Below are 18,628 nucleotides of genomic sequence, written 5' to 3' on the forward strand. Positions count from 1 at the left end.
GGGAGGGGCTTATGGAGGGATACAAAATGAATAAAGTGTAATTAATAAAAAATAAATAAAAGAAAAAAAAAAGACACACACACACACACACACACACACACACACACACACACACCACTTTCCTTATTAGGGAACCCACATGAAGACCACGCCGCCCATCAGGTACATATGTGTAGGGGGCCTACGTCCAGTCTGTGAATTTCGTTTTGCTCATCTCCATCACAAGTCAAAGTACAGCCACCTCGGTCATGCACTGTACTTTAGCTTTTTAATTGACTAAATGTTCCTCTCTTTTTGTTACTGTCATTCTTCCCACCATACAGCTAAGGGTTGGTGTGGGCATGCAAAGCTGATCTGCCGCTTCCTTTTCTCAATTGTTCCAATGCCTTTCTTTTCACTGATGCTGAGAAGCAAAGTTCTTTGGCGAGGCATCATCTGACTCGTCATTACTTACTGTCCCCACATTCTGTGCCTCTGTTACAGGGGTTTACTCCCCGTTCCTTCCCAGCTGGCATCATCATTCACAACATTCCTTCTTCATAAATGATCTTTTTTTCTATGTAAAGGGCAAACCCTTTACATAGTTACTGAACTTCCCTCCCCTTAAGACATTATAGTTTCCAAGACATATAATTTATTAATAGTTTTCTAGAGCGAAAACCCCTTATCTCATTAGATAAACATACAGCAACTAGAAACTAATATTGATTTTTTAAATGTTTAATTTTTAAGAGCTGTGACCCTTGTTATTAAGTAAACAGGTTCAGGAAGCTCTAACTTCCTTATAGATGGTTTATAATTCACTTTACTTTGTTTTCCTTCTTGTAATTACAATCACACAACTCCTAAATATTTGTGTCACCTGTCCGGATGTGAACCCTATGAGATTGTATTTACCATGAAGTCTTCTTGTCATGGAATAATGGCTAACCCAAAGCAATAATAAATGTGTATTTGTTGAATGAGTGAACACACTAAAAACTCAACTTCAGAGGGCTTTTGGTGTTGCCACAGGCTTCGTTGTTTTTCAGTATCTCTTGAAATGCAAACAAGAAAAAGAAAAAGAATGACAGAGGAAAAAAGCTTTTTAAAAAGTGAAAATGTGAGCGTGAAAGCTAGCCTATGAAGCTATGATAGGCACAGAATTATCAGGGCAGGGAAGCTGCAGAACAGAACTGAGCAAAGGCTGTTTGGTTTGATTTTTAATAAAGCTCTTGCGGCCTCTATTGGTAAAACGAAGAAATGCAGCGTCGGCAGCGAAGTGCCCATTTTTAAGTACGTTTTGGAATTAAGACTGAGTACCCCTGTCGTTTTTTTGTTTTGTTTTGTTTTGTTTGTTTCTTTGTTTGATTAAATGTCTTTATCGCTCCCACTCCATATGTTATATCCTCTAATTACTGTTAGTAAAGTCATTAGACCTGTATTATCCCAGAACTGAGGACAGACGGTTCCTGCATGCTGAGAGGTTGGGGCGTCACTATTGTATAGGCCAGATTATTTTAATGTTAAAGCGAGTGGTGGGGACCTGGCCATAACAAGATTAAGAAAGGAAGAAGGCAGACTCGCTCTCGGCACAGGAGAAAATAGAAGATTAAGACTACTTCTGCAACTTGGGAGAAAGAAAGTAGGGTGGGGGGCGGTGCCAGGGGATGCTCTTCTTGGATGGCGCGCGCGGGTTCAGCACCTCGGAAAGCACCCCCTCTCCCTGGATGGGGATTACGCATGCTCTTTGAGTTTCTCCGCCTAGACTTCTGTAGGTGCGACTGTAACTCTGTAATACTGGTAATTCTCTAGGAACTCACAACATCGGACAAGCAGAAAACACCAACAGACCTCCAGGAAGTGATGGCGTGAATCAACCTTGAGGCAGCCGGAGCGTGACACGGATTTTCAGGATCTGTGTTCCTCTAAAAAGAGAGAATCTCGTCACGGCAGAAGACAAAAAAAAAAAAAAAAAAAAAAAAAAAAAAAAAAAAAAAAAAAAAAAAGAAAAGAAAAGAAAAAAGAAAAAAGAAAAAGAAAAAGGTATTGGGAAGAGAAGGGGCCGGAGAACTGTGCTCTCGCGTCTAAGTGACAACTCAGTCTTATAGTGAGTTGCTGGAGACCCAGTCCTCGCCGGGAGGAGCCTTGATCCCCAGCCACTTTCCCAGAACTGCCCTCCTCTGCTCTAAACCGGTCAAGAACTGACCCTGAGCTCAGCTAACCAACCCCTGCGCCCAAGGCGTTTCTGGCCGCGGACTCCAGCGCCCAGTTCCCGGGCGCTGTCTTCAGCCGCTTCTTCAAAAGCTCAGGCTTCTGCTCCACGCGCCAGCCTGGGTACCACCTCCGCAGCAAGGGGAGCCTCCGGGGAAGCTGGCCCTCAGAGCATGACCCAGAGGCACCTGCGCGCACAGGTGGCTTCTGCAGCCACCGCAGCCACCATGAGCAAGGCGGCGGCGGGCGATGAGCTCTCAGAATTCTTCGGGCTCATCCCAGACTCGCTGGAGACTGCCAACGGGAGCGGCAACGCGTCGCGGCAGCTTCCGGGTTCGTGGTTGGGGCTGGGGCTGGAGTTGCCAGACGGTGCGGCGCCCGGGCATCCTCCGGGCAGCGGCGGGCCAGAGGGCGCGGACACTGAGGCCAGAGTACGCATCCTCATCAGCGCGGTCTACTGGGTGGTGTGTGCGCTGGGACTGGCTGGCAACCTACTGGTTCTCTACCTGATGAAGAGCAAGCAGGGCTGGCGCAAATCCTCCATCAACCTGTTTGTCACTAACCTGGCGCTGACTGACTTTCAGTTCGTGCTCACTCTGCCCTTCTGGGCGGTGGAGAACGCACTTGACTTCAAGTGGCCCTTCGGCAAGGCCATGTGTAAGATCGTGTCCATGGTGACTTCCATGAACATGTACGCCAGCGTCTTCTTTCTCACCGCTATGAGCGTGGCGCGCTACCACTCGGTGGCCTCGGCTCTTAAGAGCCATCGGACCCGAGGGCACGGCCCTGGAGACTGCTGCGGCCAGAGCCTGAGGGACAGCTGCTGCTTCTCAGCCAAGGTGCTGTGTGGGTTGATCTGGGCTTCTGCCGCGCTGGCCTCGCTGCCCAGTGCCATTTTCTCTACCACCATCAGGGTGATGGGAGAGGAGCTGTGCCTCGTGCACTTCCCGGACAAGCTGCTGGGTTGGGACAGGCAGTTCTGGCTGGGTTTGTACCACCTGCAGAAGGTGCTTCTGGGCTTCCTGGTGCCACTGAGCATCATCAGTCTGTGTTACCTGCTGCTGGTGCGCTTCATCTCCGACCGCCGCATAGTGGATGGAGGGACAGCAGCAGCAACTGCGGGAGGCCTGAGTGCAGCCAGCGCTAGGAGAAGGTCCAAGGTCACCAAGTCGGTGACCATTGTGGTCCTCTCTTTCTTTCTGTGTTGGCTGCCCAACCAGGCGCTCACCACCTGGAGCATCCTCATCAAGTTCAACGCCGTGCCCTTCAGCCAGGAGTACTTCCTGTGCCAGGTGTACGCCTTCCCAATAAGCGTGTGCCTGGCGCACTCCAACAGTTGCCTCAACCCGATCCTCTACTGCTTAGTGCGCCGGGAGTTCCGAAAGGCTCTCAAGAACCTGCTGTGGCGCATAGCGTCGCCTTCGGTCACCAGCATGCGCCCCTTCACCGCCACCACCAAGCCAGAGCCTGAGGATCACGGGCTGCAGGCCCTGGCGCCGCTTAACGCTGCAGCAGAACCAGACCTGCTCTACTACCCGCCCGGGGTGGTGGTCTACAGCGGGGGTCGCTACGACCTGCTGCCCAGCAGCTCAGCCTACTGACACCTGCCAAGCCTCTAGAAGACCCAAGGAGAAGGCGAAGGGAGAGCAAGTTTGGAGGCTGGAGGAGCAGAGTGGAGAAATAGGTAGGAAAGGCTTGCTGGAAAGAGCATTGTAAAAGGGCCAGAGGATGGTCTCTGCAGAAACCAGGTTAAGAGGGGAATATCTGCAACAGGAGAGAGCCAGCAGCCTCAGCTCCTGCTCCCCACTCTCTATTCCGCGTCTTCTACTCCAAGCCCCGCTCTCCCTGTCTCCAGCCGCCATGTGCGCGCGCGGAACACCATGGGACACCCGGAAGCTAGGAAAGGCACTGAGAAGCAGAGGGGATGAACCGTGTAGGAGTTGGGCTGAGCCAAATGATGTCCAATCACGAGATCATTAGGCCCAGCGACTTTTATGAGGAACTTTATGCAGCCTCAAGCAGAATCCAGCCAGGAGAGTTGCCCACAAAGCCTTTCTTAGGCGCTCTGAGCTGTGAAGACTGTCCCAAGCAATGATCTAACTTGCTGTAACCACCTGGGAAAGAAAACGAGAGCTGGAACTCTGGTATCCTTTATAATCCTGGGCAGTGCTAAGGAGCAAAAGCTGAGCCTCTGCTGTACCCCTGAGTTCAAATGTCACCTGCAGTCTCTAGGAAGTGGCATGAGATGCAAGAGAGAACACCGTGATTTGAGGAGGTGAAATAGAGAAAACTTTTAAAGATGCAGCCCCTAAAGGAAAGGGGGTGGAGTGGGGGACTGGTTAAGTGAGCCAGAAGTGTAGTCTTTCCTCTGGAAGCCTGGGCGCCCAGAATCTCCTCAGGACAGTCTGGATACCTGACAGGCTGGTCTGTTCAGGCAACGAGGTAGCAGAGCACCCTGAAAAGCTCTGCTGAGAGTGGGGGCGCTTCAGCAGCACCCCCTTACTCTCTGGAGTAGGCTGACGGGGATGAGAAGAGGTGGCTCGGTGTTATTTGGGCTGTAGGAGCGCAGGAAATGCTCGCTGTTATGTAGGATCTGGAGATCGATCTTTCAAAGTGGAAATGAGGATTCAAATAAAATCTGTCCTAAGGGGAAAGGAAGAGGCTGTTCTCATGGGCATCACCAAAATATTATGAGAAAAGTTATGTAACTAACAGAAGAAGGTGAGACTCAGCATTTGAATAGGTCACCCACCATAACCAAGTTCCAGGGACTCCTGGATGTTTTGCTCGTGGGGTAAGCAGGGCAGAGGCAGGACAGCCTCTGAAAAGTGAGTGCCCTCCTCATGACAGCTCAGTTCTAGTGACAGTCTGAGATCTTCAGGTCTTGCAGACTCCTTGAGACCGTTCTGATAACTGAGATGAAATGTTAGCCTACCTGACTGCAGTCCTCTTTGGCTTGGTCTTGGGTTAAGAGGCTGGTAAAGCAGGCACCTCACGTTGCTGGTGTGGTCACTTTAACACAATAAGGAACCATTAGAAAAACAACTCTGCTTAAACAGCCTCCTGAACTATAGGGCTGTTGGGAATTTTGTCAAAGCTGTACTGTACTGTGTGAGACTTAAAGACACCCCTGTCGTCAAAGCCATGTTGTGTGTAACACTGTTATGGATACTCAGATGTCTTGCCGAAAAACGAACAAACCCTGAGGCTTTGTTTCAAAGCAGTCATATTAGTTCTCTGCTGCCCTTTAGCATCCTTGATACTGGTATTGCCTAGCAACTAGACCAACAAATATTGGAATGTGAGCCCCTAATGCTCATAGAGGGATAGTTTTATGTCAATTTGACACAAGCTAAAGCTATCTGAAAGGAGAATCTCAATTAAGAAAATGCCTCCATAAGATCCAGCTGCAGGGCATTTTTTTAATTAGTGATTGATTTGGGAGGGCCTAGCCCATCCTTCACAGGTGAGGCCGACTCTGGGATGGTGGTCCTGGGTTCTACAAGAAAGCAGGCTGAGCAAACCATGGGGGAAGCAAGCCAGTAAGCAGCAACCCCCCCCCCCATGACCTCTGCATTAGCCCCTTTATTCATGTTTCCACCCAGTTTGAGTCCCCATTCTGGCTTCCTTTATTAATGGACTGTAATGCAGAGGCAGGAGTCAAATAAAGCCTTTCATTTCCAATTTGCCTTTTGGCTCATGGTGTTTTGTCACAATAGAAACATGCTCCAATGTACAAAATAAAGAAAAGGGTCCACCTAAGAGGAAACAGACTATACCATATCCATGTCCAGCATTGGTATTAGACTGGGAGATTAGAGTCACTTACTATTTCAGTTTTGACAGTACCATTATTTGACAATAACTCAGATTCAGCACACTTAAGAAAAGGTTACGGACATATGTGTTTCTGCTGCAGGCATTACAGATAGATACTGGGCTGGGACCAGGTCTTCAAGTAAATCTCTGCAAAATGAGTCGCTTTGTCCAAATTCTAAGAGGGCTTCAGAGAACACCAGAGAGAGAGAGAGAGAGAGAGAGAGAGAGAAAGATAAAAAACTATGGATTCAGTCTACTCAAAGACAGAACAACAGGAGATGGTCAAGCAGCCCTCTGTGTGCCTGTGTTCAGGGTATAATCCAGACACAGTCCAGATTTCACAGGACAAACAGCCGGATCCCCAAGCGAGACAAAGCAGAGAACAATGCTTTGGTTGTCACAGTGAGGCTACAATAAAAGAGAGGGCATGGGGATCCAGGGGGTGGTGTGAGGACAGATTCTGCTGAGGGGTCCTGTTTTGGTCAAGACAGTCTAGAGAATATAGATGCAGTGTTGACCAATGATGCTGATGGGGAAAAGGGAAAGCAGATAGATTAGGGAAGCTGGAAGCTAACAGTGTACCTTCCGTTTATCCCTCAGGCGTTCCCTGTATTTCTACTAAAGATGTTTACATCTCTATGTTAATTTTATTTGTCTTGAGGTTAAGATTTTGCTGGGTTTTTTTTTTTTGTTTTTTGCTTGCTTGCTTGTTTGCTTGTTTGCTTGTTTGCCAGAGTGAATTTCATTTGCCAAAGAAAATAAAATTCTGGTTTTCCAGAAGTGGTTAAAGACTTTTAAATTTTTAATTATGTCCACTTACCCAATCTTTAATGGAATTGAGTTCAATGGGTAAAATATTTGGGGTGGGGGAGAAAGAGAGAAAGGTAAATAGAGACAGAATAGAGAGACAGAAAGACAGACAGAGATTGCTCTAGCTCCTTACCTCAGTACTCTACCAAATGTTGTAAATTCAACATCATACATGGGTATAGTAATATGTGTTTTTCTCTCTGTACTAGGCTTCTCCCGGAAACTGTGTAGTTTGATCACTTGTAGTAATAAAGGCCATGCCCTGTGGCTGGTCAGTGGTGGCTATGCTTGACTTCTTTAAGGTTCAAGTAGGAAGGCCCTCAGCTGTAGGGTATATTCCCATCTGTCCCATTCACTCATCCATCCATCCATCCATCCATCCATCCATCCATCCATCCATCCAACCATTCATTCATTTCCATGCCTTCAAAGACCAAAACAGCCCTTGAAGTTATGCTTAAGAATTACATGGAACTCCCCAGGTTCCACGTAAGCCTCCGAGGCAAGTGTAAGCAGGGGGAGCAAGAGACGTGGCTTGGTCAGCTTCTTCTATCATACTGGGAGTTAACAAGGGACCTCTGGGAAGCTGTTCCTCACTGTCTTATGCCACAGAATTCAGAACAGGTGCTTTCCACAACCACACTTCTAGTCCTTCAGATTCTCAGTTCTCCAACACAGACCACCAGTGGATGGGATAAAAACTAGAACACTTGTGGGAACTTTGTGTATGGCCCCTAAGAAGAGGAGATGATTTCTTTTGTGAGTTAAGGTACTAACAGAATGCAAGGAGACACGGACTGAGGGGTGGCAAATCAATGTCACCCATGTGGGGAATAAAAATTGAGCAAGGCAACATGGAGAATGATGACTGAAACAGTAGCACACTGGGGTCAAAGCCCAAAGCCCACATCCTGAAAAAATGGGGATCCAAAGAGAATGGGTTAACATGCCGGGTACCTGCCATCTGATAAGAAAGGTTTATGTCCTGCAGATGACAAGGGAGAGTGATGAGGTAATAAAGAGCAGCAGATAGGAAACAGCAGTTACCTTAGGATATGCCCCACCCCCCAACCCTCCAGCTACTGTCCACAGTTACTGTGTATGCACTAAGACTGGCCAGAGGCACAAGAGTGCTCCAGGTCTCTGCCTTGCTCAGCTACGGAGCAGCAGTGGATGACAAGCTTTTTATCTATGAAGGAGACCTTTGGAGGAATTGCAGCAAGAAGGTGGATGTCGGGGCAGTAGCAGAAAGGAGAGACCGGGTATAAGAAAACAAGGACGCAGCCCTGGGGTGTGAGGGGAGCTGAGGGTGGCTGTTGCGATGGCTGTAATGTGTTAGCATGTGCGCAAGGACTGACTAACGTTAGAATGTGAGACAGAAACAACAATGAAGACCCGGCCTGCGGCCACACCATTCATCCTCTTGCTCTGAGCTCTGAAAGTGTTGGAGTTGGGCCTGCTCCCTTCACGCAACTGAGCAGAGGAGGACACAAGGTCCTTTGCAGAAAAGCCCAAACATGCCTCCCCTTCTCCAGACTGCTAATCTAAAATGACCTGAGAGTACACATCCATTCTACGGTACCCAAGAGCAATATCCCAACTCCCAAATAACCGCACTGAGGGGGGTAGGTAGCTCGTCACCTGTTCCAAATTCCCTTCTACCAGGGAAAGATTTGGTCAGTGAGAAACCCACCAGGAGCAATGACTCTACCAGACTCTAGGATGAGAAAGGAAATGGAAACTTGTAATTTTTATCTTTCACATGTGAAGGCATGTGAACAAATGTCCTTTCTGCATGAGCCAGTAACATTTGAAGTCATACAGATGACACCTAAAGCCTGCAGAAAACTTAAGAAGAGGGAGCTGGTGATGAGGTTTTCCAGCAATGACCAGGGCATTAATTGAGCACTGACTGCATGCCAGCCACCTGCGCCTGTGCTGAAGCTCTGAATTGAAAGCCCAGCTCTGCCACTTATGAGCCGTGTGGCTTTGATGAGCTACCCAGTGGCTTTTTGCCTCAGTCTCCTCATCCAGATGTGAAGAACAGCCACAGCATCCATTGTCAAAACTGCTGTGGCGATGAAGTTTAAACCTCTGCAGTAAAGAGAGGCAATCACAAGGGTTACATACTAGTTGTCACTGCGCTCTGAGGATGGAATTCACCGTACCAAGTGCATACATGAGCATGTGTGGTTTGGAGATGTCAAAGACTGTGCTGCTGAGTACCAAACAACCAAATAACCCAAATAACCACGCCGAGAGGGTTCAGAACCAGCCAGGCGATAAAGCTCATTGTTGATTTTCCTATTAAATGATATGGTCTCTCGGCGTGGTCTCAATGCAACCTCATCGGGCTGCTAAAAATTCCCTGCATTAAGCCCACTGAAGGATTTAGCTAAGGAAAATGTGCTTAACTGAGGATGAGACGGAATATCAATTCCTGAGAAACCCAGGAATTGCTTCTTGAAAGTGTCAGTGCCACAGGATGAAGCGAAGGTACAGACTCAAGAAAAATATTTTTACTGCATTGATGAAACAAATGAACATTTTTCAGTTGCACAGCTTCCAGAATGAGACATTTGAGGCAGACTTGTTAAGAATGCCATACATTAACAGGAATTAATGGTGAGCAAATTAAATCTGAATAAATCAACACCATGAAAGAAGCAACCTGCAATTATTTTAAGTATTTTTAAACAATTTAAGCAATTATTTTAAGTATTTCTGAATTTGATGAAATATTTCCCAATGGTACAATAATTACTGTTTAAAATTATGTTAGAAGCATCACAAGTAGGATTGATTTGCTCCTCAGATGTTCTCAAGGCTTGACATGCCCCTTGAGAAGCAGAACTTGACTTTCCTATTTCTGCACTGAGGGACAGTAAGGAAGGTGCAGTGGGTCAGACAATCCCATCACACTCACCTTTCCCCATGTGTGCACGCACGGTGAAATTCCAACATAGGGCATACAGGCCCCAAAGCTGAAGAGCCCAGGAAAAGATTGAGCTCTTGCCATGGGCTTTATTTGTCTGAGGTTTGGGTCTGTGTCTCCTTATAAACCTAATCTATGTATCTAACAAAGAGGGCCACAAAGCAACAGCCTATGAAAGCCACTGCAGAGGCTGTGATCACCACGACAACGACACTCCCAGCCATGTTGACCAGGAAGCCCAGGCCACCTCCAACCAAGATCTGAGCCAGCTGCACCATGCAGGTGAGAGCCGCGCAGTCCACTCCTTTGCCTCTCCCACAGTTGCTAGGAACTCCTGGGGCTTCCTGCTGCATCTGCAAGGGAAATACAGGAATAGCAATTAATGTACAAGACACCTCCACACAGTCAGTGTACACGAGTCAGTGTACTTTTTCCCTGACAAACCCAATAGTAAATAAATACCTCTGTGCTTCCTAGGATCTTGGTTGTAACTATTTGACTCTGCTCTCACAGCTCAAGAAAGATAAGAACAAATTGCATTCCAACACAATCTTATGTGCATTAGTGTGAGATTTCTTGTTATTTTTAGGTATCACAAAATAGCATCTTTCTTTAATATTTTTTTTCAATCTTTGACAAACTTAAAGGGATTCTTATCTTATAAACCATTGAAAAGCAGGCAGCAGGCTGCCTTTAACCAGCAGACCAGTTTGCTAATTCCTAACTGAGGGACTCTGAGAATTCCATTGATGCTGTCTTCCTTATACGCCAGGAAGCTTTTTCAGCCACGATTAAGGAATATATGGCTTAAACATTAATATAGTCAGAATTCTCTTTGTAAGAAGTAAATAAATGCAACATTGCAGAAACTCAACAATCTTTTCTCCTCCCTGGTATTAAAAAATCAAACATTTTCAAAAGAATGCTAAGTTACTTTAAACATAGGAGAAGCAAAGGTTCAACCCCTTCACAGCATGGTTATTCATGGTAGATACATGATATTTGACTCCAATTGGTTCACATTGCCATTTGTTGTCTCTTACATGCTAGGCCTTGTGCAAGGCTGTTTTGCAGTTAGGACCTTAATTTGTCATTAGCACCAACTTAGCTGCAGGTGTTACTGTCACTATTCCTATGACACTAACTATCTTTGGAGTCCTGTGAGCTATTAAGTAGGCACTATGATGAACACAGTATATAATTCATGTTTACTTTCCCACGTGCTCCATGTAGTAAATATTATTCTCACTTGATTGATAAGGATATCTGGTGTTTGAATGATCATTCTCACTACTCTTAAATAAAATAAGCCTTGTGGAGAAAAATGAATATTACCTTCTCAATAAAAATAGGGAAATATGAAAACACATTCATGCTTGCTTGATATTCATTTAGACGTTTAAAAACAAATTAAGAAATTTAAAAATTAAATTTTTTAAATTTAAAAAAATCTATCAAGAGTGAAAGCATGGCCTACTAGGGTGGGGTGTAGACAGAAGAAATTCAGAGGGAGAGACCTCACAAGAACAGTTTGTACATGAACCTCATGAGACTATAACCTCCTGTAAAAGTGAGTTCATTTTAAGTGCTGCTTAATGACTAAATGAATCACATGGTCAGTGTCACACAGCTTCAAGGAGGTTGGGGAGGCAGAATTTCAGTCTAGTTTACTTTGACTGAAAATCCGTTTGTTTGTTTTTCTGTACTTTGTGTCGGGTCCAAAGGAAACTCCAAACTCTGGGGTTAGAAAAAAGTTAGCATTCCTCAGGAACTTGTAAAACTGATTTCCTCTAGCAAAGGAGCCATTTCCCTTATCACTGGCAGAAGGGACAAATGGCTACTTGTGGTGACTATTAGCATACCAAAGTGGATGCTGGCCTCCGGATTTTCTCAGGATCACAGTACCTGCTATAGATTGTGGAGTCCATGTTATCTAACATGCTAGCTCTTCTGACCTCCTTCCCTACTCTAAACTCCTCCAGCTTCCCTCCTGCCAGCAACTCATTCTCCTTATAACCCTGCTATTTTGGCTATGCTCATTCCTTTGTTTGCTCTCTCTTTGTCTGCCTCTCTGTCTCCCTCATGCCCCTTTCTCTGCTCTCCCATGCTCAGTCTGGTAGCTATGTTCTACTACTTTCTCTCCCTGGACTCTTCCGGATGCCTCTGGCTGTTCTCAGTATCATGTTTACAATAAAAACCTTCTCCTCAACCATACCATGGAACAATCATGTCATCAGTTTATAGATTTTGATAGCAGTAACTCCAAAAGAGAAAGGCTTCTCTGGTGACTGTTTTTTAAAGAGCGGCCCCTCCCCATGATGCACTGCAGCTTTTACTAGGGGATAAGGACAGTCCCTACACTTGCTTAAAAGGTCTCAGCTCCTGGTGCAGCTCTGCCTTGCTGCACCTACCCAAATCAAATGATGCCAACAAAAGATGAAATTAAGTCACTTTGACTCATGCTTGGCGTCTCATTGACTTGCACTCAGCACTTTACAGTTTCAGGCTGAGATGAACTGAACTCATGGTTCCCACTTTAGATGTTTCATCATTGCTTCACTTGAGGAAGCAGAAGACAGTTTTAACAGAGAGAGTGTTGTACATTTTTATCAGAAGGGGCAACCATTCTAGAACAGAACTACCCATACTTCTCATTGTCAGCTCCAAAGGAAATTCTAATTCTCCAAACTTCAAAATGCAATGTGTATGTCCAGAAAAATAGCAGTCTAGGCCGAGCTTGGGCTAGACTACAAAAGGATTTCTGCTTGCTAAATAAAAAGGGAATTTGCTAAACAGTTTACTCTCTGCCAGAAGGAGTCATTTCCCTTGTCTCTGGCAGAAGGGACATATGGCTCTCCATTAACATATATACCTGTGGTTATGTACCTAAGCCCATGAGGGCCTAAAGTTGTTATTCATATAGGGCTCTTATAGTCGTTATTCATAAGTACCCATAATACATTTCAAAGCCCCCATCCTGCCCCCACCCCACATATACACACCTGTCTCTACCTCATACCCTAGGCCTGCTCTAGTTCATGGGTTTCCCTCAGTCCAGCTACTCATTCCCCATATAGCCTTCTACTTTCCCTGTTCTATTTCTCTTGATATTCTTGGCTTCCCTCCTGCTTCCCTAGCCTTGGCCATGTCTTGTCCAGTTGTTTTGTTTTCTTTTCTTTTTCTCTCTCTGCTATGAACTCTTCTAAATGACTGGATATTTTCTCCCTCTTATCCACAAAAACAAACAAACAAACAAACAAAAACTTCCTTAATGATGGAGCAACCATTTCAGTGGCTTCTTTACCATACTCCTTGATTACACCATGAGGACCACTTAAGGTCATAACATGCAGACTGAATTCCAAGCCATAGGTGGGTAGCACCTCTATCCAGGACGTGTGGTAAGGATCAAGTCTCAGCTCTAGCCTATCACCCCGAGAGATGCTTCCATGCTTCTCTGTAGTGCTTAGACCAGGGAAAGCATCACTAGACATGTTCCTAGACCTGCAGGGATGAACCAGAAAGCCCCATAGAGTGTTTGCAGAAGACTTTGGTCCCCCTTCCTTTGTCTCAGTCTGACCATGGACTGGTTTCTAAGCACAGTAAGCCCACCTTCTTTACTCAGATCCTTGGGAGTCACTATCATTGTCATGTAACTCAAAAGGTACATCGGGTTCACAGCAAGGAGAGAAGAACCTGGCTAGGTTTGTAGTCTTGTCTTCATGGCTATGATAGTTTAAGCACCCTTCTGCCAAATTCCTCCCTTCCCCCATCCTTCAGGTAAATTCCCTTTGTCACCCACCTCCTTTTCCTCCTCACGGTGATACTCGGCAATGAGGTTAAAGGGCACGGTGTACAATGTGCTGGACATCACACCAAACATGGAACAGAGGACCAGGGTAGAGTAGACATTTGGAAAGAGTCCTATGAATCCCGTTCCCAGGCCAAAGAGCAAATAGCCCATGAAATAAAGGCCCTTTAATCCAATGTAGGAAACCATAGCTTTCTGAAAGTCTGTAGAGAGAATAAAGGGGACAATTACATCTGGCAATGCCTCAAAATAGCTAATAACTTCAGATAATCCTTTCTTTTGAAGATGCACGTTTCTTTTTTAGACAACTTCCTTTGATCCTGAGTCAGGAACAAAACACCTTCTTATCTGTGTGCCAGAAACAGCTGGCTTTGGGGATCAGTTTTAAATCCTTTGCATAAAAGACAGCATGAAATTGCATTACTGCTTCTATTCTCCATAGAGGAGAACCAGGTACTGTTTAGCAGCCATCCAAATAGCAAATGAATGTAAAAAGAAGAGGCAGAAAAGCAAGCCTTGGTGATGGGACCCAGTGATGAAAGACATAGAGGAAGAATCATGTTCATTCTGATGAGAGAGCTCTAGCCCAAGAGGGCGCAATGGTCAGGATATGCTTATCCTGACCCCACCACTCAATATCAGCTTAGGGCTATTAAAACAGCCAAGTTTCTCAGAATGATCCAAGTCATTCTTAGTTTCCTAGCCACAACCTGAAGGCAGTCTGTACAGGTAAGAAAGATGTGAGATTTTCTGTGGACATTTCCCTGTCTTGTCAATCCTGCAAAGGCTGTGAAGGGGCTCCCCCAGTTCCCTACCATCAGGTCCTTCACTGAGATAAATTTCTTAATTGTGCATCATCTAGCCTTCTTACCTAAAAAAATGGGAATAAAATACAGTTCTTTGCAGTGGAGGTTGTTAGTCAGGAGAAAATGAGGCAAAAAATATTTGAAATCATCTGGACCAATATAGGACACATAGATGATATCCAATTAGTGTGACTATTGCTATTTTACTGACTTCAAAGTGGGACAAAGGTAGTTAACTTTGACCGTGATTTTCCTCCTAGCATATATTTGCACTTACAAATATATGGAAAGAGTTATCTCCTCTACTTTAATCTATCAGATCATGTGAATCAGACTAAATGATAGGTGCTTGAGAAGTGCCTATTAAGAATGAAATGTTGCTTAGCCACTGGAATTATTATTGGACTTACACTTCACAGACCAGAGACAAAATCTGTATTACATTTGAATCAATTCTGAAACAAAACACTGTCTCAGGTTATTGGATGGAAGACTAGCAATAGAAATGACAAGCAGACGGCATTACTTCCCGTATTAAACGCATCTCGTCTGGAGTGCTGCTGCTAAGGCTGGAGAATAGAAGCAGTACAAAGCTAGGTGAGTTTTATAATAGTCCTGACAAGCCTGTTTGTTTCATGACTTCTAGTTACACAGAAAATTCAGTCTAAGGTGTTTTGGTGCTCAAAGATATCACCAATGCAGCTTTTGTCTAGGTGTATAGGCAAGCCAAGGAAGCAAAGGAAGATAAAGAGATATTTGGACACACCCATAACATCAGTACAAAGGCTGAGAGTCTGATGAAAATTGTTTTATCCATGAAGAAAAGCCAATACATTTCTTTTTTTTCATATTAATGAATTGCAGTTTTATTTTTTTATTTTTTATTTTTTTGAATTTTATTTTTTCTTATCAGTTACATTTTATTAACTCTGTATCCCAGCCGTGTCCCGATCCCTCATTCCCTCCCAGTCCCTCCCTCCCTCCCTCATCTCCACCGTGCCCTTTGCCAAGTCCACTGATAGGGGGGACCTCCTCCCCATTCATCTGATCTTGTTTTATCAGGTATCTTCAGGACTGGCTGCAAAGCTCTCCTCTGTGGCCGAACCGGACTGCTCCTCCCTTGGGGGGTGGGGAGGCCAAAGAGCCAGTCATTGAGTTCCTGTTAGAAATAGTCCTTGTTCCCCTCACTATGGGAAACCAATTGGTTACTGAGCTACCACAGGCTACATCTGAGCAGAGGTTCTAGGTTATATTCATACATGGTCCTTGGTTGCATGTCAGTCTCAGAAAAGACCCTGTGCCCAGATATATTTGGTCCTTGTGGAGCTCCTATCCTTTCCTCATCAGACTAACTCCCCTTCTTTCTTATGATTCCCTGTACTCTGCTGAAGGTTTGGTCATGAGTCTTTGCTTTGAAAACACTGCTAGTTAGAGTCTTTCAAATGCGCTCAGTAGACTCCTGTCATATGTTCAATGCGCATCCCATCTGTCTTTCTAAACGAGGATTGATCATCTTACCCCATGTCCACTCTCTTCTATCTTTTTTAGGTGTATAGATTTCATTATGTTTATCATATTTTATAGGTATATATAAATGAGTATATACCGTGTTTGTCTTTCTCCTTCTGGGATATTTCACTCAGGATGATCTTTTCTAGATCCCACCATTTGCCTGCAAATTTCATGATTTCCTCCTTTTTGATTGCTGAGTAGTATTCCATTGTGTAAAAATACCACAATTTCTGTACCCATTCCTCCGTTGATGGACATCTGGGTTGTTTCCAGGTTCTGGCTATTACAAATAAAGCTGCTATAAACATGGTTGAGCAAATATCCCTTTTGTGTACTTGAGCAAACTTTGGGTATATACCTAGCAGTGGTATAGCTGGGTCTTGAGGAAGCACTATTCCTAATTGTCTTAGAAAGCACCAGATAGATTTCCAGAGTGGTTGTATCAGTTTACATTCCCACCAGCAGTGGAGGAGGGTTCCCCTTTCTCCACAACCTCTCCAGCATGTGTTGTCCCTTGAGTTTTTCATCTTGGCCATTCTGATGGGTGTAAGGTGATATCTCAGGGTCGTTTTGATTTGCATTTCCCTGATGGCTAATGAGGATGAGCATTTCTTTAACTGTTTCTCTGCAATTCGATATTCCTCTGTCGAGAATTCTCTGTTTAGCTCTGTTCCCCATTTTTTAATTGGATTACTTGGTTTGCTGCTTTTCAGCTTCTTTAGTTCTTTGTATATACTCGATATTAGTCCTCTGTCAGATAAAGGGTTAGTGAAGATTCTTTCCCAATCTGTAGGCAGGCGTTTTGTTTTGATGACAGTGTCCTTTGCTTTACAGAAGCTTTTCAGTTTCATGAGGTCCCATTTATTGATTGTTGCTCTTAGAGCCTGTGCTGTTGGTGTTCTGTTCAGGAAGTTGTCTCCTGTGCCAATGAGTTCAAGGTGTTCCCCAATTTTTCTTCTAACAGATTTAGAGTATTTGGTTTTATGTTGAGGTCTTTGATCCACTTGGACTTTAATTTTGTGCAGGGTGATAAATATAGATCTATTTTCATTTTTCTGCATGTGGACATCCAGTTGGACCAGCACCATTTGTTGAAGATGCTGTCTTTTTTCTATTGAATGGTTTTGGCTTCTTTGTCAAAAATCGAGTATTCATAGGTGTGTGGGTTTATTTTTGGGTCTTCTATGTGGTTCCATTGATCCTCCTTTCTGTTTTTATGCCAATACCATGCAGTTTTTATTACTATTGCTCTGTAGTACAACTTGAGATCGGGGATAGAGATACCTCCAGATGATCTGTTGTTGTACAGGATTGTTTTGGAGATTCTGGGTTTTTTGTTTCTCCATATGAAGCTGAGAATCTTTTTTTCAAGGTCTGTAAAGAATTGAGTTGGTATTTTGATGGGAATTGCATTGAATCTGTAGATTGCTTTTGGCAGGATGGCCATTTTCACAATGTTAATCCTACCAATCCATGAGCACGGGAGATCTTTCCATCTTCTGAGATCTTCTTCAATTTCTTTCTTCAGAGACTTGAAGTTTTTCTCAAACAGGTCTTTCACTTGCTTACGCCAATACATTTCAAGAAGTAATTTCCCTCTTCTCTGCTGCCTGTGATACCCAGAGTTGGCCATAGACTCAATAGTGCTGTCTTGGTATTAGGAAGAAATTACTGAGTTGACTATTAGGCATGAATACTAGTAGAGGGTAGAAAAGTCAGCTCCATCTCAGTGCTCAGTTATTGTAACTGCTAGCATGCTGTTTCTTGGATGTCTATGTGGTGTTGAAAACAATGTCAGTTTCCTATCACTATTCCCCACCCAGGTATCCAGATGGACCTGTATGTACCTAAAGACGCTGTGTGTAAACATGAAGGAAAGTGGTGAATGGAGATCAGAGAGTAACAACATGTTCTAAGTGGAACAAACAATGGCTTCTGCCAAGGATAAGCTGAGGAGCGGGAGAAATATGTGAACAATATCACAAATGAAACACAGTTTAAGGTAGCTGTAAGAGGAATTAGGAGTCATCTACTTAGCTGTTAAATCATCTATCAAGTCTACAAAGCACCTATGAAATCACTAGTGATATTGCTACAGGTCACTGATGAATTCAGGTCTCCTCCATTCAATATTTCACCATCTTATTCAGAAAATTCCCTTTTATTTTCTAAAAAAAAAAAAAAAAAACCATTTCCCAGAAACCCATTGGTTACAAGCACAATTCAAGTGAAATGAAATAATCATTGACTACAAAAAAAAATAACACTTCATGTGACCCTTTCTTTTAAAAAAAGTTTTTCCTGATTCTCTTAAAATTGTCAAGAATCTAATCTTTAAAATAAGAAAAAGAAAATAGATTATGAAGAATAAAATCTGGGTCCTGCTGCTAGCCATTTGAGGACACCCTTAGGAGAAGAATACTTACAAGAATAAATGGAAGAAAACACAGAGTTGAGGCATAAGCCCCAACATCCAACCTCGATTCCTCTCTCATAGGCGAGAAACTCTGTGGAGTTGTGGGCGCTGTAGGGATTCCCATGGTATACGATCTGAAAGGGAGGTTCCGGTGGTTGAGTCACTAGTGCATTGTCACTAGTGACAATAGTCACTAGACATAGTCACTAGGCAGCTCCTCTTATGTTTCTCAACCCTTGAGGAAAGGCGGCTCTTCCCAGGGCACAGAGTTCAATCAGACATCACGGGTCACTCCTCTCAGCTATTATGTATCCTTCAAGGACTTT

At 44.3% G+C, this 18,628-nt stretch overlaps 2 protein-coding genes across 2 annotated transcripts in view; one reads left to right on the forward strand and one right to left on the reverse strand.

The window, feature by feature from the left end:
- Positions 1 to 1,637: 1,637 nt before the first annotated feature.
- Rxfp3 (relaxin family peptide receptor 3) lies at positions 1,638 to 6,668 on the forward strand. Its single transcript, XM_055601074.1, has one exon. It carries the CDS (start codon positions 2,367 to 2,369, stop codon positions 3,792 to 3,794), a length of 1,428 nt encoding a protein of 475 aa, XP_055457049.1. The 5' UTR covers positions 1,638 to 2,366; the 3' UTR covers positions 3,795 to 6,668.
- Positions 6,669 to 9,885: 3,217 nt separating this feature from the next.
- The window catches only part of Slc45a2 (solute carrier family 45 member 2), a 28,134-nt gene continuing 19,391 nt past the window's right edge, over positions 9,886 to 18,628 (reverse strand). Inside the window, exons 5-7 of the mRNA XM_055601148.1 lie at positions 18,313 to 18,436; positions 13,560 to 13,771; positions 9,886 to 10,110 (exon numbers count right to left, since the gene is read on the reverse strand). Of these exons, the coding sequence (XP_055457123.1) occupies positions 9,886 to 10,110; positions 13,560 to 13,771; positions 18,313 to 18,436 (561 nt within the window). The remainder of the gene's footprint in view (positions 10,111 to 13,559; positions 13,772 to 18,312; positions 18,437 to 18,628) is intronic.

The sequence above is a fragment of the Psammomys obesus genome, unplaced genomic scaffold (assembly GCF_907164565.1).
Source record: "Psammomys obesus unplaced genomic scaffold, mPsaObe1.curated_primary_1811, whole genome shotgun sequence".
Classification (NCBI taxonomy): domain Eukaryota; kingdom Metazoa; phylum Chordata; class Mammalia; order Rodentia; family Muridae; genus Psammomys; species Psammomys obesus.

What these genes read in the sequence shown, in the direction of transcription:
- Rxfp3 (XM_055601074.1), top strand. Translation starts at nt 2,367, where the DNA reads ATGACCCAGAGGCACCTGCGCGCACAGGTGGCTTCTGCAGCCACCGCA.